A 23,889-nucleotide genomic window follows, 5' to 3' on the forward strand; every position below is an offset into this window, starting at 1 on the left:
TCAGTACCCCGTGCAGCGTCCAGGCGGCTTGGGAGACTTGGTTCTGTCTTCAGGGACTCTTTAGGGTAAAGCAAGGCGAACAATAGCAGAAAGTTTAATTTGTTGTTTCGTGGTTTGGGGTTTTTTCCCGTGTATCTAACGCTCAAGCCATCACACAGCTGCTCAGCTGCCGAGCCCGCGGCCGTGTGGGCTGACCAGGGGCTCTGAGGGCAGAGCGGCCGGGGGGGACTCGGGGGCACCGGGGGCGGTCACAGCGGGACCAGCGAAGATTGGGGTTCGAATTTACAGCTCAGAGCCCCGAGAGCTCCGGCGCAGGGTCGGCCCGAGGCGGCCGCTGAGCTGCCGGGGGACGACGGCGCGTTAGAAAAAAAATTTTAAAAAATAAAAAACTAACGAAACAACAAATCAATCTGTCGCGGGGCCTCCTGGGAAATGTAGTTCTCCCCGCTTACATAGGCGAGGGCTGATCACCGCGTCTCTCCCCCGCTGAGCCTGCCGGGAGTTGTAGTTCTCGGCTTCCCCACAGGAACGGCGGCCAAAGGCGGCGGGGCCCGGCAAGGACTACCCTTCCCAGCGCGCCCCGCGGCTGTAAACAAACAAACAGGGCGGCCGGGGATGGCGGCGGCCGCGGCCGGCCCGGGGGTGTCCTGAGCGTCCGCTGTCTGTCCATCTGTCTGTCTGTTTGTCCGTCCGCCGGGCTGGGGCTGCGGCGCGGCGGGCTCGTGGCGGCACGCATGGATGACAGCAAGGTAAGGCAGGGCCTGCGTGGACCCCACCTTGGAGCCCGCAATCTCCTGTATTAATTACGGAAGGTTCTTATAGGGAGTACTCTGGCAATGCTTGCCTGGGTAATTAACTTTTCGGTTTGTAGCTGGAAATGAGAAATAAAAATAGGTTTTAACGTCAGGTCACTTTTGTTGTTATTACGGCGAAATTAAAACCAAGCAAAACCAGAAACCAAACCACCACCGAAAAAAAGTTGGGGTCGCTCTCTGTTATTACAAATATTCTTGCCTTGTGCAGAAAGAGATAGCTTTAATTTTCAAAAAGTTTAGACGGAATGTATTTTTCTTCAAAAATTGATTGAACTGAGCCAAAACATCAATGATCAGATCGAGTTTTAAGAAAAAAAAGTGCATTTTGGAGGCGAATATATTTTAAATGTTGTTTTTAATTTAAAGTGAGATTTGGGAAGGAAAAAATGTATAATGCGTCATTCTTAATATTAGCAGTGGAACGTAGTAATCGATTACTTTATTGAAGGGGAATGAAAATTTAATGAAATGCACCCAACAGTTTTTTAAAATGTCTTGTTAGTTCAAGGCATGTACTTACATGTGTTGGATATACAAAGGAAGGCTTAGGAAAACCTTTTGCTACCCAGTTCTGATGACAATAAACAGGTCCATTCTTCAGATTTTTGAGAGAGTAGATCTCAAATCTCATGCACTTTTAGTTCCAGGTCAGTTTCTCACCTTTGAAGGGACTGGCTCTTGGTTTTTGGCTTTTTTTTTTTGCTTGTAAATAAATTGCTGCATCCTCTAAACGAAGAAGCAAATTCCTTTAATCTTGTAAAAGAGGCAGGGGCTGTTTAAAGCCAGGTCTCCAGCTCAGATTGTTTGCTCTTCATCAGGCAGGTTCCAGGGACTTGGGCGAGGATGTTGGTCTCGAAGTCTGACTTTTTCTAAACTTCCACAAACTTGCAATGTGTGAAGTGAAAGAAAAGCCTTTAAATAGGTAAGCTCAGAGTGGTTTTAGGTGTTACCTGAGTCTGAGAAAGCAAGCCCTCAGATAAACTGCTTATATGGGGCATTTCCATTTATGGATTGAGCATCTGTTGATGCAACATCTGTTGATGCAACATCAAATACTCAGTCCTGTCTGGTCCTGAGCCATAATTATATCTGCTTAAGACATGGACTGTTTGCTCACTGAACAGCATCTCACATTTTTGGATGGTTATGGGAAGCACTTTGTCTGCTAGGGAAAGTTAAATCTGTGTTAAGCATATAAAATGTCATGCAGTGGAGGAAAAGCAGGCGTACTTTCCAGCTGGGTTTTGTACTGCTGCTGCTGTAAGTGGTGTGCTTTGAATTGGAAGATCAGAAAACTTCAGGATCATCCAGTCCCAACTCCTGGCCCTGCACGGGACACCCCAAGAATCACACCACGTGCCTTAGGGGAAAAAAAATTATATGTTTCCATTTTCTGAAGTCTGAGTGAACTGAAGTGGGGCTTGGTCATATAATGCATGTCATTAGTAGTATTTCTTTGTCAAATTTTATAATTGATGTTGTCCTGGGTCTTGATTGCTTATGAACTCATGACTCCGTGAAAAAAACCCCAAATTCCTACCGCTGAATGCTAATAGATCACATCCCTTTGTGAACTCCAGAGGAATACAAAGGGACAAAAAATGTGTGCCTGCTTGTTTCTTGGTCTGCTGCCATGTTCAGCATCAACCATCACTTCTGCTTTGTCTTCTCTCTGTCACATCAGCATAGCAGCTGAGCAGGCAAACATAACTTGGAAGCCAGGGGGATATGGTAATGTTGGACGGGGGCAAAGGATTTCCCAGGCCTTTTTTTTTTATCCCCAGCTGGGTTGCTTAAGGTTACAGCAGGAACTTTTAAATATCGGTGAGGGAAAAGGGATGATGATGAAGCAGGATTTGATTAGATGGCTTACCAAACCAACTTCACAGGTTGATGCTTAATTAAATTATAGGGTGAAGTCCAGGAGCCATAAGGACAGGAGGAGTTCTTTAGGGATGGTGTGAATTGAGATTATTGGGGTCGGTCAAAAACCCAAGAGGTACGAGGATTGTGTGCAGGATTTGCTGCAGTGGTAAAAGAGCTTGGAGGGAGAGCAATTAGTACACCTAGCTGTAGAAAGCTCTCTGGAGTGACTAAAGGGAAAGCAATTTATTGGTTTTGGTGGGTCCAGGATGCATTTGCAATGTGCTAAGCTGTCTTTTAACTTGCTGTGTGTGAGAAACAGCGTGGTGGGAAACTATTCACCTGCCTGGGGCTCCAGCCTTAAAAGCTAGCTCACTCCAGTTCTAGAGGGTCAGAGCTCAGTGGCAAAGGTTTTTTAAGAGAGCTGGAGTGTTGCTCTCTACAAGACCTTATCTAGCTCTTGAATTCAGAGATGTACTTTGTACCACCTTGTGTCGGCAAAGAAAAGCCTCAGGTGCTGAAAGTCTTCAAGAACTGAAGTGCTTTGATTGTAGTGTGTAATGTAATACCCAGAAATCTTCCAAGTGCAAATAGTAATAATAGATAGCAAATCGTGAGTGCCTCCAGCCCAAACTGGAAGAGTGTGAATTTCTACCTCCAGCTGAGCTGGGAATACAGATCATCCCGTGCATACCTGTGAGTGTGTTCCCATGAGAGTGCAGAGCTGCACTTGACATGCCCAAAAATGGGGAAATCCTTTCTTTGCAGCTTCTTCCCCCTGCCTTGGCCGTGGCTGGTGAGTTTTATCCTACTTTGAACTAGACTAGATTTTTTCTGAACTAGAAAATCATGAGGAGAGCACCCTGGTGGAGTGAGTGGATTATTCAAGGTGTATTCAGCAGTTAAAGTGTAAAAAGAGCTTTATTTTTTTTTTCCTTTGCTCTTCTGAATGTATTGTGTTTGTTTCATTATCATGGGTGTCCATTAAGTACTTTCTGTTCCTTCATTTGCTTATAGTAGGCAGCCACTCCTGAATAAATTAGGAGAGGCAATACAGAGAGGGTAGGATTATGTTGGCATGTGATTGTTGCCTCACTTCCCAAAGAAAGAATAGGCTCAGTTGTATAATCCTTTTTTTTCCCCTCTTCATTCTAGCACATCAATTCACTATGTTACTGTTTTTATTACAGCCTGATGAGTTTGTAGAACGAGTGACTTATTTGAATATTGAAAGTTACTTATTTCGTAGCATTACGCTACCAAAAAGCGCCTTTTTTTTGTGATGAACTCTGATATTTTGAACACTGCCTGTCAGAAAAAGTCCTGTCTGCGTGCAGTGTGGTGAAACACCAAGCAGCAGTGAAATTCTTCTGTGCAGGGGTGTGTGTGTTAGGTGTGTTTCTCCATTCAAACAGTGTGGTCAGAATGCAAATAAAGAGAAATCCTCACTCCAGAGGGGAGCTGGGGTGTGTGGCTGATGTAATGCTTACAGGGTGATACTGCCCAGTGACCAGTAAGCTTCAGACACTGTTTAAAACTTTCTTGGGCCGTGCTCCCATGTTAAGAGTAAAATATTTGGGTGGGGAAGCGTAAAGTAAACACAGAGGAAACTATTCCTTTTTTTTTTTTTTTTTTTAATTTATTGTAGTTGTAGCAAGAGAAGCTTTCAGACCTATTAAAAAGGAGCCACAAAGGAGAGGGGGAAATGGTTGCAAAATCTGCATTCCATAGGGCAGGAAACTAGGGAGTTTTGGATTATATTGATGATATATATTTTTTTTTTTAAATAAAATATTAAACTGCATACTATACTATTTCTAGATAATATAATTTTTCTCATATTTCTGGCAGGTATTAGAGCATGCACTCTTGTGTTTTTAATGCCCTTACTGAAAACTTCCTACATCAGCATTCTGATTTCCCCTATTGCTCCAGAATAAGTGAATGTAAATGCAGGATTTTATACTCGAGACATCAGTAGCTGCAATCAGTGATTACAGTGTTACCTCTGCAGAACAGGATCTTCACTGTGCCCTTCCTTTCCAGGTGGTTGGAGGCAAGGTAAAGAAACCAGGCAAGCGGGGTCGGAAACCGGCCAAAATAGATTTGAAGGCAAAGCTTGAAAGGAGTCGCCAGAGCGCAAGAGAGTGCAGAGCCAGGAAGAAGCTGAGGTACCAGTACCTGGAGGAGCTGGTCTCGAGCAGAGAGAGAGCCATCTGCGCTCTCAGAGAAGAGCTGGAAATGGTAAGAAACTATCAGTCATTTAACCTAGTCCTCGATATTGTTTGGGACCTCTGGTCATGGGCGTTTTTTCCTCAAAGTCCCGGTGACTGACAGTGGCATTTGGCTGGCCAGGAGGTGTCAGAACATCAGATGCATCCAGCTGTTTGAACAGGAAGCAGGCAAAGACAGTGCCACTGCCTTTGAGTCTGTTCTCCTTGAAGTGTTTGTTCTGAATAACCTTTGGCAGATGTAGAAACAGGTAGATGGTGGAAAGAGATGTGTTAGTATATCAAGGGGGGGAGATACATGTGTGGTGTGCCACTGCTTCTCTTTGGGGAAAGTTGATCCTTGCAGCGTGCCCTCTGTGTGAATGGTTGCACGGCTGTCCTGTTTTCCAGCACATGCAAGACGGGTGCCTTGGCCAAATAAGTGGCATTAACCAAAGGGAATGTTTCATTTGGGAATCAGACACAGCTCCTCAGTGGTGTTGAGATGCTACTGAAATGTCACTGGAGCTGAGGATGTTGCCTTGCCCCGGCTTTAGGACTGTTGGAGTAGACAGGGCTAATTCACAGCACAAGTGAATAGGTTTAGGATCAGGTGAAAAGTCAGTCAGCCAGCTGTCCACAGGTTTTTGGGTGTGCTTCTGGGTTTGGCAGTGAAGAACTTAAGATGAGAGAGCTAGGAATAAGGCACATGTGCTGCAACTGTGCCTTGCACAGTAAGAAAGGACCTCTTAATAGCCCATCAGCCGCACAGTCATGTGAAATATTTGGTTTTAATAGGCCATGAACTGGAACGGTATTCTTGCATGTCAGCAGCAAGAAATCGCACAAAGTGTTCCATGTTGTTTAATAATTACAGCATTCTGTCTAGTGTGGCCACTGAGCAGCAGTTTATTGATCGAAGCAGGATTTTGCTGAGGCCAGGTATGCAGCCGTGGACACGTGCTTAGCTCATTAGGGCTCTGCAGTTCCACAGGAGGCTCCAGCTCAGTAAATTTGGACTTTACATGAATGGAAGGTGAAGATCAGAGCTCCTGTTTCTGTCTGCCAATGTGATCCTGGCAGTTTGCTGATGCCTGATGTGTTTGCATATTTCAGTACAAGCAGTGGTGCATGGCGATGGACCAAGGGAAAATCCCCTCCGAAATAAAAGCCCTGCTGACTGGAGAGGAGCAAGGCAAAGCACAGCAGAACTCAACCAAACTTGCTAAGGCTGGGAAGACAGAAGCAAACAGCAGCAATCCCTGTAAGTGTTCAGCCTATGCTTTTAATTCCTGGCTTTTTTATGTCTTTTGTGGTGTAGGAGGAAACATGAGGATGTGCTTTTGGGCACAAATAGTTGATTGAAGCAAAGAGCTTTGTGGGTGGCACAAAGACTCTGTGTAATGTTTACATGGACAACACAGATACTACACTAGATAGGAAGCTAGGCAGTTATTTTAAAAGAAGACTCAATCTTTGTATCTCACTAAAGCCTGGAACCTTAATCTTTTACAGCATTTTCTGTTTTCTTAATGCGAGGTGAATGGAGCACATAAAACATAATGGAATTTTAAAAACTCCATCAAAAAAACCACTGTTCTAGCTGTAAGCCCTCAGAAGTGAGAAACACTGGGCTTGGGATTTCCTATGGAGTCTGCTTTCTGACTCACTTGTGCTTGTCCAGGGAATGAAATAAGGTTATTCCGTAACTGGAAGGTGAAAAGATCATGCAATATAAAGTCATATTCCTGATATGTACATGGAAAGGGAGAGAGTTAAGATGTAACACGGGCAATTGGATATCTTACTACTTCTAATTTTGTAATATTTCATGCTACAGGCTAGATTACCCTCTACCAATTTTTTTTTTTTTAAATAGGAATTCCTAGCTTTATGTTTGAAAGAATCAGCACGAAAATCACATTTTTAACCATAACAGTCTTCCCCTGTGTGGTGCATCGTTCACAGGAGGCCCGTGCAGAACCTTCAGCAGAGATTCCTTGGCAGCTGGCAGAAGAATGCTGTTCTGAGGAGTGGATGCGTCCCCAGATGCAGGGGCAAGGATCCCAGTCCGCTGTCTTCTCTTTGCTCCTCCCCACGTGCAACTCTTTGGTGGTGTTCCTGAGGCTGTGTGGAGTGGGGCTTTTGGGGCAATAGGTGTTTGTGTAAGTGGAGCACTGTTCTTTCTTTCGCTGCAGCACCCTCCCCAAATGCAGCTATGGCAGCTTTTGGGAATTGCCAGTGTGAAATGGGGGCTGCTTTTATGGCAGAGCCCAGAGTTAGGCTGGTTTTGGTTTTTGGTGGTTATGGGGTTGTTCACCACTGTGGGAGTCTGGGAGGTTCCATAAAGGAAAAGCAAGAGAAGGATTTTGTAGCAACTTTGTTAAAGCCCAGCAGAGCACTGTGGGTGGAGGAGAAGGAACTGGATCAAAAGCTTTCAGCAAGGAGGTTTATAGCAGTGTAATTTGTAACCTAAACGAAGATGTTGCTGTCAGCATCCCTCTGTAATGCAGCACGTGCATATGTGATAGGGATTCTTGAAGAGAGGTGCTAGATATATTTATTTCCTGCTTCTGCCCATACTTCCTTCACTGAATATGTTTTCCAGCTGCCATGCTTCTGGTGAGATAGTCATAGAATCATAGAATCATAGAATAGATTGGGTTGGAAAAGACCTCCAAGATCATCAAGTCCAACCCCTGATCCAACTCTAATTACTATATCATGGCACTAAGGGCCATGTCTAATCTCTTTTTAAAAACCTCCAGGGATGGTGAATCCACCACCTCTCTGGGCAGGCCATTCCAATGCCTGATCACCCTCTCTGTAAAGAATTTCTTCCTAACATCTAACCTAAACTTCCCCTGGCAGAGCTTGAGCCCATGTCCCCTTGTCCTGTTGTTGGTTGCCTGGGAGAAGAGACCAACCCCCACCTGGCTATAACTTCCCTTCAGGGAGTTGAAGAGAGTGATGAGGTCACCTCTAAGCCTTCTCTTCTCTAGACTAAACAATCCCAGCTCCCTCAGCCTCTCCTCATAGGACTTGTGCTCAAGTCCCTTCACCAGCCTGGTTGCTCTTCTCTGGACCCGCTCCAGCACCTCAATATCCTTCCTGAACTGAGGGGCCCAGAGCTGAACACAATACTCAAGGTGCGGCCTCACCAGTGCTGAGTACAGGGGAAGGATCACTTCCCTGCTCCTGCTGGCCACACTGTTCTTGATGCAGGCCAGGATGCCATTTGCTTTCTTGGCCACCTGGGCACACTGCTGGCTCATGTTCAGCCTCCTGTCAATCAGCACCCCCAGGTCCCTTTCCACCTGGCTGCTCTCCAACCACTCTGTCCCTAGCCTGTAGCGCTGCAGGGGGTTGTTGTGGCCAAAGTGCAGGACCCGGCACTTGGCCTTGTTGAACTTCATCCCATTGGAGTCAGCCCATCTCTCCAGTCTATCCAGGTCCCTCTGCAGAGCCCTCCTGCCTTCTGGTAGGTTGACACTCCCTCCCAACTTGGTGTCATCAGCAAATTTGCTGATGATGGACTCAATCCCCTCATCTAGGTCATCGATAAAGATGTTAAACAGGACTGGGCCCAGCACTGATCCCTGGGGGACACCACTGGTGACCGGCCGCCAGCTGGATGCAGCCCCGTTCACCAGCACTCTTTGGGCCCGGCCCTCCAACCAGTTCCTAACCCAGCACAGAGTGCCCCTGTCCAAGCCATGGGCTGCCAGCTTTTCCAGGAGTATATTATGGGAGACAGTGTCAAAGGCTTTGCTGAAGTCCAGATAGACCACATCCACAGCCTTCCCCTCGTCCACCAGGTGAGTCACCTGATCGTAAAAGGAGATCAGGTTGGTCAAGCAGGATCTGCCTCTCCTAAACCCGTGCTGGCTGGGTCTGATTCCTTGTCCATCTTGTAGGTGCTGTGTGATTGCACACAGGATGATCTGCTCCATAACTCTGCCAGGCACCGAGGTCAGGCTGACAGGCCTGTAGTTACCAGGGTCAGCCTTGCAGCCTTTTTTATGGATTGGGGTGATATTTGCCAACTTCCAATCATGTGGGACCTCCCCAGTGAGCCAGGACTGTTGGAAGATAATGGAGAGCGGCTTGGCAAGCTCTTCTGCCAGCTCCCTCATTACCCTAGGATGGATCCCATCTGGTCCCATAGACTTGTGAGGATCCAGGTGGCTCAGTAAGTCACTAACTATTTCCTCCTGGAATACAGGGGGCTATTTGGTTTTCCTCTCTCTGTCTACCAGCTCCAGAGGCCAGTTGCCTTGTGGGCCACCTGTCTTACTGGTAAAAACTGAGGCAAAGTAGGTGTTAAGTACCTCAGCCTTCTCCTCATCTCTATTAACTATGTTTCCCTCCGAGTCCATCAAAGAATGGAGGTTTTCTTTGCCCCTCCTTTTGTTATTAATGTATTTATAGAAGGACTTTTTGTTATCCCTAACAGAAGTGGCCAATTTAACTTCAAATTGCGCTTTTGTATCCCTGATTTTCTTTCTGCATGATCTAGCTGTCTTCCTGAATTCTTCGTAAGTAGCCAGCCCTCTCTTCCATAGTCGATAAACTCTCTTTTTATCCCTGATTTCCTTCACAATCTCCCTGTTTAACCAGGCTGGTTGTCTTCCCCGCCGGCTTGCCTTTCGGCACACCGGTATGGCCTGTTCCTGTGCACTCAAAACTTCCTGTTTGAAGCACATCCATCCCTCCTGGACTCCCTTGTTTTCAAGGGTTGTTTCCCAGGGTATGCTCTCAAAGCATGTCCCTGCATCTTGCTTCCAGCCATTCCCTCTCACCCACTGGGCCCTGCTATCCTTCTGTAGCTACTGGGCCCTGGTACTTTCCTGGACTGCAGCTTAAAATGGGCTCTGCTGTGTTGTCCTGGTTTCCCAGCCAAAGGTAATGCCAAGAACTGGTTGCAAGGAGACCAAGTGGCATCAGTTTTATGATAAGAAAGGTAGTGGCAAAACTCTCATGGGCTTGATTTACTCATCCTGGTTATTTACAGATAACCTGCCACTTTTCTTCAGGCTGATCTTTCTCCTGGGTGTGCTTTTTGTATTCATGTGGTGTCATGTGGAGAGTGGAGCTCTCTGAATTTTCTGTGGGGGTTGGCTTGCTTATTCTGTTTTGTTCATGGCAATGTCTTTCTCTGTACTTTATGAAGTGCATGAAACATTTTTTAATCTCATGTTTTCTTCATTGTTTCCTAGAATAAATACTATAATGAATGACTTTGCTAGACTGAATGTTACCTTCTTTTTACTGAACTAATTGGATCTTTTTAGCCTTACCTCAATTCAAGGTGAGTTGAAAGCACTGGAAATAATTTCAGCGTACAGCACAATTTTTTTCAGAATTCCATTCTAAGCACTGACATATCGTACCTTAAGGCACGGTTTTAAGTTTATTCTTTAGACCCTCCAAGCATGCACTTAGTTAACAACTGCTGTAAATGTTGCACAGATAGAGGAAACTCTTGTGAAAGGTTAAGTGAATACTGAAGTAGAGATGGGGAGGATATGAAGGTTCAGGTTCTTTCACTTGAAACACTGGGATTTAGATTACTTGTTGCATATTTTTAGTTTAGATTACTCTGTTACTTGTATTTCTGTAAAATTCTAGGTTGCCTGGACAGTGCTTTCAAACAAAGGGAGAAGTTTTAGCTTAGATTTACACACTTGAAACAGCCCATGGAGTTAGGGGTGGGGATTCATTTTAAAAGTTTTGGCCCAAAGTGATTTTAATCTCATGAACATCACAGAGAAAAGGTTTCATCAAAGCAAATACAATAACCAAAGTGTTGGTTTTCCATTTAAACCTGGGGTCCTGTCTGGGATCAGGTGTGTTTCTCATTACTTTGTTCTTAGGATTTCTCGCCTTCTGGAAAAAAATAGTAATTTTTTATTAGTAGTAACCAATGGAACCAAAGAGGATTGCTCTGGGTGTTTGAGAAACAGCCAATTAACTGCTTCAGTTTTTTGAATTTACATAATGGTTTTTTTTCAGTAGCCACTTAATGTTGTCATCATTTCAATCCAATGCCACTAAATGAGTGGCATTGTAATGGAGCTGATATTGTCTACACATGCTGGCAGATAAAAAAGCCTGGCTGACAGCTGAAGAACAATTACAAAGGTTGTCTGTTTTAATCCCTCTGCCGTGGACTACTTGTGGAATGAGCACAGTTGCAGTTCTGTGAATGTATTAATAAAAGAATGTAGGCAGAATGATGAATGGCCTCTTGTTTGTGATTGCTTGCATTCACCTTGCATTTTTTTCTGAATCATGTTCTTTGTATGAAATAAGGCACAAAACCAAAACAAACGTGCCTGTTACTAACACAGCTTTGCCTTGGTCTGTCAGAACTACTACTGCCAGCTGTAACTTTATCACCTGTTAACATGGATTAAAATGATTGCCTTTATTACTGTAAAACCTCTTTTCCCCTGTCTTTATTAGTGTGCACCTATTTTCAGACATCAGGGAGAATTTCATGAAGTCGCAATTTCAAGTTAATTAGAGAGGATGGAGAGAAGTTCAGGGATTGTCAGCGATGCTTTCAAGTGCCAGTTCCTTCCATGTGTGCCATTTTTCTGTCATGCTAGGTTTGAAGATCTACATGGAGGTGGTAGGAGTAGAAGGGAGGATCAACACTGATGCTCTCCAGTTTTGTTTCTGTTGTCAGGCACTGATTGCTGGCCTTCCAAAGAGCACTGAGAGCTTTTGAGGACACACTTTTACTACAGCAAGGGTCAGGGAAGACTTAGGAGCATTTCTCTTGCAGAGATCAGGCTACAAGAAAGAATCAAGTGTGGGCACCAGTGCTTGGCAGCGATTGTTTGTCCTGTGGGTAGGTGACATTTGGAAGATTGGACCCTTGCAAACTCCTCTTCTGCCCTCCAAGGAAAGATGGAACTTGAGTTGCTTTTCATGAAATAATTAATCTAAGATTCCAAGCTCTCCTCCTACCTGTATACCAGCTTTGTTTTTCTAGTCAAGGTTTTCTTGGACAGAATTGCTGTTTTAAATTGTTATTTTAATCATTGAATTTCAGTGCAGAACTACCACCTGTTTCAGCCTGGGGACACTGTGTCCCTGGCTGTTTTGTCATGGCAATTCTGGACTTTTCCTGGACACCTTCTGTGGTTTTACACCTTCTGGAAGGTGGGAAAACGTGGTTGAGTTCACCAGAGGGAAAGTTGCTCCAAAGTCTGCGGTTTCACACCCACTGTTCTGGTGAGTTCTTTGGCCTCTGTGCATAAAATGACACGTGGCAGGCTGTGTGTCTGCAGTGTGGAACTGGTGCTGTGGGGATGGACTGCCTTTCTCTCCCTTCCTTTTCAGCAGTGGAGCAGCTCTGAAGGCAGCAGCAGCATTTTAAATGGCAAAGAAAAACTAAGCATATGTTTCAGGGAGAAGCAACTGCCTCAGAACATGAACCACACAGAAAATACTGGTCTTTTCTCATTTTCAAGGTCCTCTCATCTCCTAATTCATGGGAATTTTTTTGCTGATGGCTTTACAAGAAATATCAGATACTTATTTAATGGGGATTTCTGAATTTGTGAAATACATGCTGGAAGTGTTCCTGCGGTCACTGAGGGTTCTTACAACCATACTTTGTACTGTAGAGGAGGAAGGAAGTGTTCTACCATATGTATAGGATTATTTCTCAACAAAGGGGGTTTCCCCACTCCCACACTGCCAGGACAAGAGACTCTTCAGAGGATGTCAGCTTGGGGCTCCAACACACATAAACATCTGCTCCCTGCTGATGGAAAAGGGAGATACTCAGACATCTTTATTACACCCTGTACTACTTGCTGCTCTTGTTCTATTAACTTTTCCTACTGCTGCACTTTCAGGCTCCAGGCATGAACAGGACCCCAGGTGTGCCACATTCTGAAAGCAGCAGAAAAAAAAATAATCCTTCTCTGAGGAGGTCTCTTTTAAACAGCTGGGAACTTGAAATTTTGAAACAGGAGTATGTGGTGGGATAGCTGACACCTGCACACTGTCTTCTATTGCCTAGTTTAACACTTGGCATCAAGGTGCCCACACTGCTTTTAGGATGACTGGAGTGTGAAGTGCCTGCTGGGACCTGAGGATGTTTGGGTCCTCCAAGGAGAGGCTGATCCCTTCTGGGCAAGAAATGACAGAATACAACGAGACTCCTCAATTCAGGAGAGAAATAAATGAGAGAATACATGAGAGAGATTTACAAACCCAAGACTGACACAGAGAGAGTGGATGGGGACCGACTATTCACCATGTACTAACTCCTTTGGAGCTAGTTGAGAAGAAAATAGAGAATAGGGGAAAAAGTACTTGAGATCCTCAACTGAAAAGAGGTAAAATCCTTGATTCTCAGGCAAAAAGCTCCTGAAATCTTCTCAGATGGGGTCTGAGCAAGCAGAGTGGGGCAGTTTGTCCTGTCTTTCAGACTTTGTGACTAGGTCATTCTGCACCTGCTCTGGGTTTACTGAATGGCACCACTTTTTGGCAGCTGCTCTGTGAAGGTGCTAATTCCCACCAGTGACTGCTGGAGGCTGGAAGGACAGTGCTGGCAGGGAATGAGCAGTGGGAGTTGCCTCCACCTGCAACCACAGCTCCCAGGCAGGTTGTCTCTTCTGGGACACCTATTGGGGACCTCTTCAAACACACCCCTGTGGAGGATGCCCTCAGGCAAGCGTGGGACTGCAGAGCTCGTTTTCCTTTGCTGCAGTGCCAGTGGTATTCACAGGGACATCATGGAAGGAAGTCTAGGTGGCTTTGGGTGGATTTAGGTATTTATACACTGTGTGGGGATTAACACAAACAGTGTTTTTTCTTTCCCTTTTCCCCCTACAGATAGATAGAGAGTATAAGGACTCTTGTTTTGTAGAATGGCATTGCTCGTGGTTCCAGGAGAGGAGTTCCCCAAAGCAGAACATGACAACTGAAATGAAATAGAACAAATACACCAAACCCAAAGCATTTAATAAAATAAAACATCTCTTTCCCCCCCCACTAAAACCTGTGTTAAAAATATGTAACTATACATTGGTTCAAAAGGGAGAGAAGACTCCTTCTTCTGGGGGTACATGGTAACTTTTCAAAGCAATGAAGTCTATTAGACAAAGGTATTTGGGGGATTGGATGGAATAGGCCAGGCAAGCTTTCTTTCCTTGGCTTCCCTGTTAAAAGCATCATAGGTGGAGTCTTTGGTGACACTTTTGGCCGTCGCTGGAATATCTGCAATGCCAACATGATTTTTTTTGGCTATCCTGGAACTGGTGGTGATGGTGTATGCATTGCTTCTGTAGCATTTCATGGCAGACATACAGAAAGTTTCTTTCATCCCCCTTCTGAAGTTTGCATTGTAGATGGAGTAGAGGGTTGGCTTAGAGGCTGAGGAACTAAAAAAGATCCAGGTGACAGCCAGGAAAACCAAGGAGCTCTTTCTGTAGTCTGTTTCCTGTGGGTGCCACAGCTGCACCACATAGAAAGGGAGACAGGACAGGAGAAACATCAGAGTTTAACATTAAGAACATCTTGATGGTTTTCACTTTTGTTCTTGGGACGGTATTCGTTGTCCTCCTGACAGTCATTCCATCTGTGCCTATTCTCCAAATGTACTTAATTACTTTCTTGTAAAAGAGGATAATGAGGAGGGATGGGATCAAAAACACCACCAAGAGGTGGGTGATACTGTAGACAGCTCCTTGCCAAGAACTGGGTAGAAAAAAGTTGCAGTGGTGCTCGCTGTTGGAGCCGTAGAGAAAACAAGCTGGTGATGCAAAGAGAGCACCACAGAGCCAAGAGGCCAGAATCATTTTCTTGGCTTTCTCCCTGGACACTTTGAAGCTCAGGGGATAGACAATGGTGTAGAACCGATCCACACCTATGGAGAAGAGCACGTAGAGCTGGACCCCCGGGGTGAGGTACTGGATGTACCTCACCAGCTTGCACATCCCATTCCCCAGCATCCACCTGCCGTAGGTCAGCTGGAGCAGCAGGAAGGGCGCGCTCACAACACTGGTGAGCAGGTCTGCACAAGCCATGGACACCACAAAGTAGTTGGTGGTGGATTGTGTCCTCCTGCTCCTGTGGATCACTAAGCAGACCAGGAAGTTTCCCAAGACGGAAACCAGCCACAGCACTCCCCAAACGATGCCGGCCGCTGCCATTTCCCCCGGCCTCAGTCCATAGTCCAAGAGAGTGTGGTTCCTGCTTGAGCCGGGTCCTGTGAGTGGAGATTCTGTCACCTCATAGCCAGCAGGAGGGATGGAGGATTCAGGGTTGCTCGTGTTCTGCAGCAGGAGCAGTAAGGTGGGGAGAAGGAAAGGACCGCTGCTGTTATCCATGCTTGGGGCAAACTCGGCCACGTCTTTTGCTCAGGCTGCAGAAAGAGAGGAGAGAAAAGGTTCTTTTCAACAGCTCTGTGTGAAAAGCCCACCTTAAGCAACACAGGAGAATTCTTAGTAATATACCTTAATTTCAGAGGAACTGGCAGAAATATGCACTGCATGGATGCTCATGTGACTTCTGTAATTCTGAGTTAACACTGAAATACAGCTGCTGGGGTCATATTGAGGCTGGGCACGCTTTGGGTGTTTTCCTGTACCTTCATGACAGACACACCACAGAATGTGATAGGTATGACCTCCTGTTTGGAGGAGGAAGGCACAAGAATGCATACATTAACAGACAGAGTTTCCAATCTTGAATTTAGCTAGATGATTGGGTTGGTCTTAGCCTATCACAAGGATAAAATGGGAAAATAGCTAATTTTAGTGGCTATATGTATAAAAGCACCTTGCTGCAATCTGGTGTCCTTTCAGTCATCATCTTGACATGCAAAACCTTTTACTCATTAGAAACAGAAAGTCTGTTTCTGTGGATATGTTGTGAGAATGCATAACTCCAGAGCTTGATACTGTGCAAGATGAATCAGGATTCCCTTAATGACCAGAAGATCAAAAAGTTCACCCTAGAAGCCAACTAAACAAGCTCAAAAAGCCATCACCACCCTTCCCTGAAGGAAAGATCCACAGGTTTAAATGTCTCAAAGCTTTATTCTATCTCCCTGCTGCTGGGGCTAGTATGCAAAACTCCAGAGCAGCACTGGTCTAAAAATGATGGCAGAACCCAGATCTGTGCCCAGTGTGGGGGCACAAAAAAGCAGAGAAGAGGCACCAACCTAATTTCCAAGTCTCCTGTCAAAATAGGTCCCACCTACTGAAATTGTCCAAGGAGAGTGTAGAGAAATAAATAAAACTTCTGAAGCTTCTAGTCCTCCTTAATGGGGATTGAGTTTGTCCTTGGACGTGGCTTTCCTGATTCAGAGGTAAAAAAAATAGACACTCTCTCCCACACACTTGCACTGATTTTTGGCAACACCAGGCCCTGCCTACAACACAGCACACTCTTCTGTGAGATGTGAGGAACGCAGTGCTTACCACGGGTGGTTTGCACTGCACAGCTTTGCAAACAGAGGCTTCGCAGGAGAACTGCGGGGGAGCAAGAGTCTGCAAGCTCTCGCTTTAAGATAAGGAGCAGAGCTCCCCAAATGTGTCTGAGGTGTAGAAATTCCTCCCTTGACTGACTCATCCGAGACCAGCACGCTTAAAATAAATCATAAATCAAGCTTACTCATAAATCGAGTTTCCAAAAAATCCATATTTAGACACCCAGATACAGATTAGCTTTTAAGGATGCCTCTGAATTGGCAACCAGCTTTTCTGCAAACCAAGCCACTTGTTTAAGTGATTAGCAGCGACTTTACCAACAAATCTTCAAGAACCACATGTTAAAACCTTTGCCAGAAAGAAGTGGCTATGCATCCTGCCTCATGCACACAAATGGCCTTTTGAAAGTGGAAGGCAGCTTTACTTCTCCATTACTCTGTGGAGCCAACATGCTGTTTGACATGCTGGAAGCCAGCTGGATAAAGGAGAAATATTGCTGTGGATTCTTAGAGAATATGTGTCTGAATTAGCAAAAGCAGAACAGCCCTCTTTCCTGTGCTGGCTACAGATCAGCGAGGATTGCTGTGCCTGTGGGGTTTCCCCAAGTAGCTGCATCCAGGCACCCGCACAGGAAAAGGGAAACAACGTTTTCAGAAAGGATGATTTCGAATTAATGACTGCAAAATACAAAAGCAGCCGTTTTAAGAGGAGAGAAGAAGCTGTTTGAATGTATCTAGAGGCAGAAAAAACCCCCAGGTGAACAGATTGGTTTGCTCCATTACCGTAAAAGTAATTTTCTGCTTCCATTGAACTGATGGTGCCAGGTGATTGTTTAAAACAGATAAGAAGCATAATTGAAAAATAATGAATATAGATACAGAGAATGTAGATTTGTGCAGAAAATACAGGGAGTCATTCTGCAGTAATGCTACCCATCTCTCTGCTTTCAGCAGAATAAGCTTAAAATTCAAGCCCCACAGAGCATTTTGTCCCGAGGAATGTCCTCCTTGCCAAACCCCAAGGGTTTTATATGAATGTAAGTAAATATGCATAAGATAAATTACTGGAAAAGATCATCTCGATTGTCTCCACGGGGAGAACTATCCCTTTAGCTCCAGCAGCGTTCAGCACAGCACCTATCCCTCCACATACCTACTCCAAAGCATAGTCCCAGAGGCGCTGGTCTCCTCGGTGCTCTGCCTGTTATCCCGAGTGAAGGCACCTCTGGGAAGGTCCCAGCCATCCTGGGAGCCGCGGGGCACCGTCACGGCCGTGGCTGTCTCTGCCCGGATGTTCGCAGAGCCGCTGGAGGGGGATGGATGGATGGATGGATGGATGGATGGATGGATGGATGGATGGATGGATGGATGGATGGATGGATGGATGGAAGGACGGACGGATGGATGGAGCGTTCTACCCCTCTCCTTTAAGGGAGGAAAAGATGACGTTCCGCGGTTCGGCTGCTTGCTCGGCTCCTCTCTGTGTCATGCGGGATGCGGATCATGTGCCTGTGTCTGCCCCTGCTCCCCGCGCCCCGTCGGGTCGGTGCGGGCCGGGACCCCGCAGCACCGCGGGCAGCGCCGCGGGGAGGGCACCCCCCGTGTGCCCCCCGTGTGCCCCCCGTGTGCCCCGCACGGCCCCCGGGGGCTGGGCAGCCCCCCGGCCTGCCGCGGGGCTCGGCTGACGTGCCGGTTGCCATGGCGAGGAGCGGCGGCTGAAGAGGATGCTTCTCCCCCACCGCGGTCGCCATGGGACCCCGCCGATTGAAAGGAACGAGGCGAGGGAGGTGGAGGGAATATTTAATCAGCTTCCTCTGGGAATTTGTGTTCTTTCTTTTTTTTTTTTTTTTTTTTTTTTTTTTGGTGTTTAAAATTGGGCACCTTTTTTTTTTTTAAACGGGGAATGGCATCGACACCGCTCCCCTGTGTTCTCTGCCACAAACGCTTTATTAAACAGGTCAGAATGGTAACAACCCTCCTCAAACCTCAGTCACTCGTCCCTCACACACGTTTTCATGACAGAAGTAGAACAGCTCCATAAATTATGTTACACCGTACGGTTAAGGAAGGAAGATATCATTTTAGTCCTGACAAACTTTCTGCCCGTGAACTGACCAAGAGATTTGTTTGGTGTATGGATTTCTGTTATTTCAGGATTTCTGACTTGAAATGCATGCATAAGCTGTACCAACAAAGGCTGGCTCAAAGGACTGGTATTTTCCCTTATTTTCCCTCATTTTTCAGTGTAGAACTCCAAGTATATTTTTATAATTTTTTTACTAGATGTCTTTAGGACAGTGGAGAAAAAGTAGAGTTGTTTATTGAAAACTGCTCTCAAGGAACAACGTTGAAATAAACAACGTGGGTTTCTTTTTAATGGTAATTAGTATAATGTAATTTCCTATATTTTTACATTTTTAAGTTACATTACATGTGGTGGAATGGGTACCCTGGGAACCAAGTCAGAAACACAGAATAACTTCTATACAAAGGAGAGACTAGGTTAGCAAAAGGTAATGTGTGGGCAGATTTGATAGAGTGAATGGCATGGAGAGTGTCAGTAGGGATTGTCTGTTCATCTTCCAGTGGAAGAACTTGGAAGGCAGCACCAGTTGAAGGAACAAGAACATGCAGAAGGGGGGTTATTTCCTGACAGTGTGGGTATAACTTCCTGGGGTTCCTTGCTAAAGGATGGTGTGGATGCAGAATTTCATGTCAAATTGAGGGGAGACTGAACAAGTGTTTGGAAAAGTGCTAAGCAGAACTAACCTCTCTAAACAAATAAAACACATTCCTTTCAGAAGATCATCTGAGCTCAGTGCAGTTGGAGGCTGGGAGAGAACTCTTGGAGAAAGTATTCAGTGAAAGGTGTTTTTATAACCAAACCCATGATTTTATAAACTTCGGGCTAGGAATGTAACTTTCTAAAAACATTTCCAATATACTCTTGCCCTGTTAGAGAGTGGCAATGGCAGCTTGACCCTACATTTCCAGATATTTCACACAGTGCATTTCAAGAATTTGCTGGTTTTGAAATAGCAAGTTGTTGGTGGTAAATGCACCATGGTTTGGAAGAATGGGGCTCACTTTCTCCTTGTCATATAGACATGAGGATCAAGGCTTGAAATATTTCGTGATATTAGTTTTCTGTGAGCTTAGATCTCATTGTCTGCTCCAGTGGATGTTGGATTAATGAAGCCTTTATAAAGTCCAAATAGGTAATTTCAGTACTGATAAACTGGATGAGGATGTTACACCTCATTCAGTATATCCAGAGAGCCTGAAACATTAGTCCTTTTATTTGGAGATTTGTTTGTCTGACAAGACCAAAGCATTATCTCCAGTTTGTCCTGAATGACCCATGTTATTCTAAATCTGATGCCAATTGTTGCCAGAGCCATAGTTGCTGTTGGCTATTTTGGAACTGCTTTTGCAGGGCAAAGTAATTTCACTCAGCATCGATCTGTTTTCATTGTGCAAGTAAATCTCAGATTTTTGGGGTTTTTTTTGACACCTGTCACACTCCTGCTATTAGAGAAGCTTTTATTCCTGCCAATGAATCCAGAGATAAACCCAGGCAGGCAGTTCAGGTACCCCAACTGACAGCTGACTGGTGACAAAAGGGCATTTTTTGTGCTCATCACTAGACAGTTTGCTGTGGGGAGGGGGAGCAGAAAAATGAAGAATATGAAGAGATAAGAGGTAATAAGTGAAAACTGAAATATGTGGCGTGTTGTGCCTTCTGTGTATGGGGATCACTGTGGCTGAGGTACTCCCTGTGATGCACGTGGAGTCTGTGTTTGCAGGGTCAGGCAGGGGGAAAATATTGTCATTTATGCCTGGACCCAAACTCTGGTCTGTCCTTGATCATCCCTGTGGGGCCCTTCCAACTTGGGACATTCTGTGACCACAAGTTTTTCCGTTTCTGTTCAGTGGGATCAGGCTCTTGAGTTTGGTAGCCCTGGAGGGCTGAAGGCAGCTCTGGAGTTGCACAAGAAAAAGTCTGTCTCAAATTCCTGCCTCTGTTGATGCCTCTGACACGCAGTTTGGGATACATCACTTAACGTCTCTGGGTCAAATTCAGCTCAGGAGCACTGGATTAAGTTCAAAGTGACTCCACTGAAGCCACATGGCAAAGCCCAACCACTTACCAGTCAAACACGTCATCACCACTGGTTGTCCTGGGGCTGAATTTGGCCCAGGGCCTCGGGAATGAATCCATGTTCTCTAAGAACGCTGCGTTTCAAACTGGTTTTGTTTGAGGGATGGGCAAAGTGACCTCAGGCAGGATCCCTCAAGACTTCTAGATCTAGTGTGAACTGTACTACTAAAGGGCAGCCCACCAAGACTAGTGTTTTTTGTTTTGGTTTGGTTCCTTATATTTTCACCTGTTTAAATCCCAAAGTGGTTCAGAGAGTAGTGAGAAATGTTCCCCAGCTGAGCTAAAACCATAGCTTTGCTTAGCTGTGCTCAGACCTTTGTAAGGTCTGACCTTGCCCCTGTAAGGTCTGAGCGCAGACGTGTGAAAAGAAAGTGAAATTCTGGGATAACAAGCTCTGGGGACACTTGGTGTGGAAAATAGCAACTTGCCTGGAGGAAATATGACTCACTCTTCCTGGTGTTTGGAAAAGTAGGGCAATGTCTAGGTTTCTGTTTAATTAAAGCTCGTTATGAACCAGTTTACTTTGTCTCCTCCCCAGGCAATGCATGAAGAGCAGCGTGGCCCTTGAAGTTAACGTGCTGTGTTGTGCATTCTGGTGGATGGCATTTCGTGTGACCTACATGCACAGAGTGCAGCTGGGATGAGTCAGATTTCTGTGTCTGAGGCTGCCATAGCTCCTGCATTCTCGAATCAACGCTTATATTAGAAACAGAGGAGGACTGATGCTGAACCACTCATTAAGGAGCAGTGGTAAGATCTGCACCTGCTTTGAAGAAGGAACTTCTTCCCTGGAGGCATCGACCACGCTGTGGGCAAGTGCCCAAGGGTTATTTAAACACGTAATCTTTCTTACTACAGAGCTGTCTTATAACACACAGAGCTACTGTAGCCACAGAAGGATCCTGCCACATCCTGTCAAACAGCAGCACGTGGTCCTCAGCATCCTTCACCCAGCTGGGACTTATACATAATTTTTTTCCCATTTTTGAGCCAAAAATGAAGTAGGCATTCAAGAGATAAAGCCTTATGGGCAGGCAGTAAAGGTAATTAGTCTCTTTGGTGCTGAAGTGTCTCCTGAAAATGGGATGAGGTCCTTGCTGTATTGAAAAGAGCAATGATAAAATAGATTTCCAAAAGTCTGGGCCAAACTCTGATGAGCTCTGTCTTGTGCTTGGGAAACAGAAGCAAAAGGAAGTGAAATGGTAGAGCTGGGAACTGAGCCCTTATCAACCAGGTCAACATAGAAAGCATGCTTCTCACTTGGCCTGGGGAAATAAGAAACAGGATTTTTTTTTTTTTTAATTTTGAAATTTTACTCATTTGAATAATCACTAAGATTCTTCATACAAAAATTCCCATAAACGTTTTTACATGTTCACATTTAATAGCACTGGCTATTTTCAGAGATTTTTCCGAAAATCCTTGCCTTGTCTCTGCTTCGGTGAAGGAGGGCTGGTGACACTGCTTGAACCCACATGGGGTCCCAATAACCTTCTTGTCTTATACACTTCTTTTCTCCTACTGCCTTTTTAAACATGTAGACACTTCCCAGTGTTGTGATGGAGTTTGTTTAGCAGATTTGGCATTGGGTCTAGGAGTTCTTGACGTTCCAACTGTTCCAAATCAGGCCCACCTGTTCCCTCCAAAAGGTGCAACCAAATGGCATTATGAGGGAAATACACCCAAGAAGAGCTGCAGGTGTGTGTGCTTTGAGCCTGATGAGAGGCTCCTTGAAATCAATGAAAAGGCTCCCAGCTGACTTCAGGAGGAGAATTATTTCCTGCTCTGGAACTGTCTGCTTGAGCTACACGAAGGAAACAAGGTCAGGCTTTATCTTAAAATTACTTATAGAAATAACTTGTTACAGGATTAATAATTAACGAGGCAATTCTTACAGGGCCCCAAAGGTCAAAGGGCTGCTTACAACAACTGATAAAACATCCTTGACTGGTGTTCTCACACCAGAGATAGTTGCTGATAGACATATCATGCTTATCCATCAGCATTTTATCAACTACTTATAAATGCCACATCGTTGTAAGTCTCTACTAGCAAAACGAGTAACTTCTGTGTCAGAAAGCTGTGCAAAAATTTTGGAAACTCCGGTAATTTTTTGAGATCTGCAGAACATTTGGTTGGTGGATTGAATGTTCCCTTAGCTGTGAAATGTATTTCTGGGAGAATATAAGACAGGAAGCCTTGTGCCTGGAGAATAGTGTGTCATTAGAAAACCAACTTCTTTTCTGACTGATTTTTAACCACTGTAAAAAAAAGGGGGGGAGGAACATGGCACACTTATTTTAAATAAAAATATTATAAATGATAAAGAAGCCCTGAAAACAGACACCAGGTTTTGCAACATATTGGTTGTTGTTTCCCCTCACTTCTGAATTTGCTCTTAGAAATGGCTGTGAGACTATTACATGTGTCTATTACAAAAATAGCCATCATCTGCCACTCACTAGGCACACTGGATTCTCTTACTTGAACAGATATGGTACTTTCTTTGCTCCCACTGTGCAAAAAAATGAAGTTATTTGTGAAACCTTCCAGCCCTTGGTTTGAATCCTCTCTCAGTGGGAATAACCTGAAAGTAATCGCCCCTCTGTAGTGTCAACAGTGACATTGCTGGACATCCAGTTCTCCCTTATCTTCCCACAGGCATGACAAAGAAAATTCTCATATGCATAAAACTGCTCAAGAGAGAAATGTATTCCAGAGAGACATAGAAAACAGAGGCCACAGGTGCTTATTGCTATTTACTGTCTATAGTTAATCTGCTTTTGGGACAGTGATGTTCAGAGGAATCTGGTCCTTGTCCCATCCCCCTGGCCAAGAGGGCTTTGCCGTCACGAGTTTGACTTGAATGGTTTATAAACCAGAGGAAATCTGCAAAGGCTGCGCTTGCACTTTCTTAGTGACGCTCCTCTGTCACTTTTCGCACGCTCGCCAAGGCAAAAACCCGCAGCAGTTTTGAGGTTGGCGCTTTACAAGCTCCCCGAAGAACGGACTTATTCGACCTCCCACGCACTTCGGAAAGTAAATCAATGCTGCCCTCCCGCGGCCCCGGGCTCTCTGTGCCAGGAGGATGCTCCAGGTGTCCGGCAGCCTTCTCTGCTCCGGAGGGAGAAGAGAGAGCCACCAGGCAACGGGTTTTCCACGCTGAGGTTTTTCACACCTCCTCCCGTTCTGAGTTTGAAGCCCCACCTAGTAAATAAAAAAACAATAACAGCTTAAAGGAGTTGCTGGTCATCACCCTTTGGAGGAACAGGCTTCTTCCCTTCAGCAGGAGGTGAACTCAAGACTGTGAATGCAGAATCAGGAGCCTGAACAGCCTCTGGATAATGATAGTGCCAACCACAACCAGACTTCCCCGAATCC

General features: G+C 45.2%; 2 protein-coding genes across 2 annotated transcripts; one reads left to right on the top strand and one right to left on the bottom strand.

Annotated features, from left to right (window-relative positions):
- The first annotated feature begins 639 nt into the window (after positions 1–639).
- Positions 640–10,138, top strand: CREBL2 (cAMP responsive element binding protein like 2). The gene is given in 5 exon segments (XM_050324899.1): positions 640–749; positions 4,725–4,922; positions 6,005–6,152; positions 6,828–6,835; positions 6,838–10,138. Coding segments are annotated over 5 exon segments (450 nt in total). The 5' UTR covers positions 640–734; the 3' UTR covers positions 6,919–10,138.
- A 3,717-nt stretch (positions 10,139–13,855) lies between these two features.
- Positions 13,856–17,908, bottom strand: LOC126644645 (probable G-protein coupled receptor 19). The gene is given in 3 exon segments (XM_050324212.1): positions 13,856–14,411; positions 14,413–15,278; positions 17,500–17,908. Coding segments are annotated over 2 exon segments (1,233 nt in total). The 5' UTR covers positions 15,244–15,278; positions 17,500–17,908; the 3' UTR covers positions 13,856–14,009.
- Positions 17,909–23,889: the final 5,981 nt, after the last annotated feature.

Source organism: Myiozetetes cayanensis, unplaced genomic scaffold (genome assembly GCF_022539395.1).
Source record: "Myiozetetes cayanensis isolate MyiCay16 unplaced genomic scaffold, myiCay2020 scf3, whole genome shotgun sequence".
Taxonomy (NCBI): domain Eukaryota; kingdom Metazoa; phylum Chordata; class Aves; order Passeriformes; family Tyrannidae; genus Myiozetetes; species Myiozetetes cayanensis.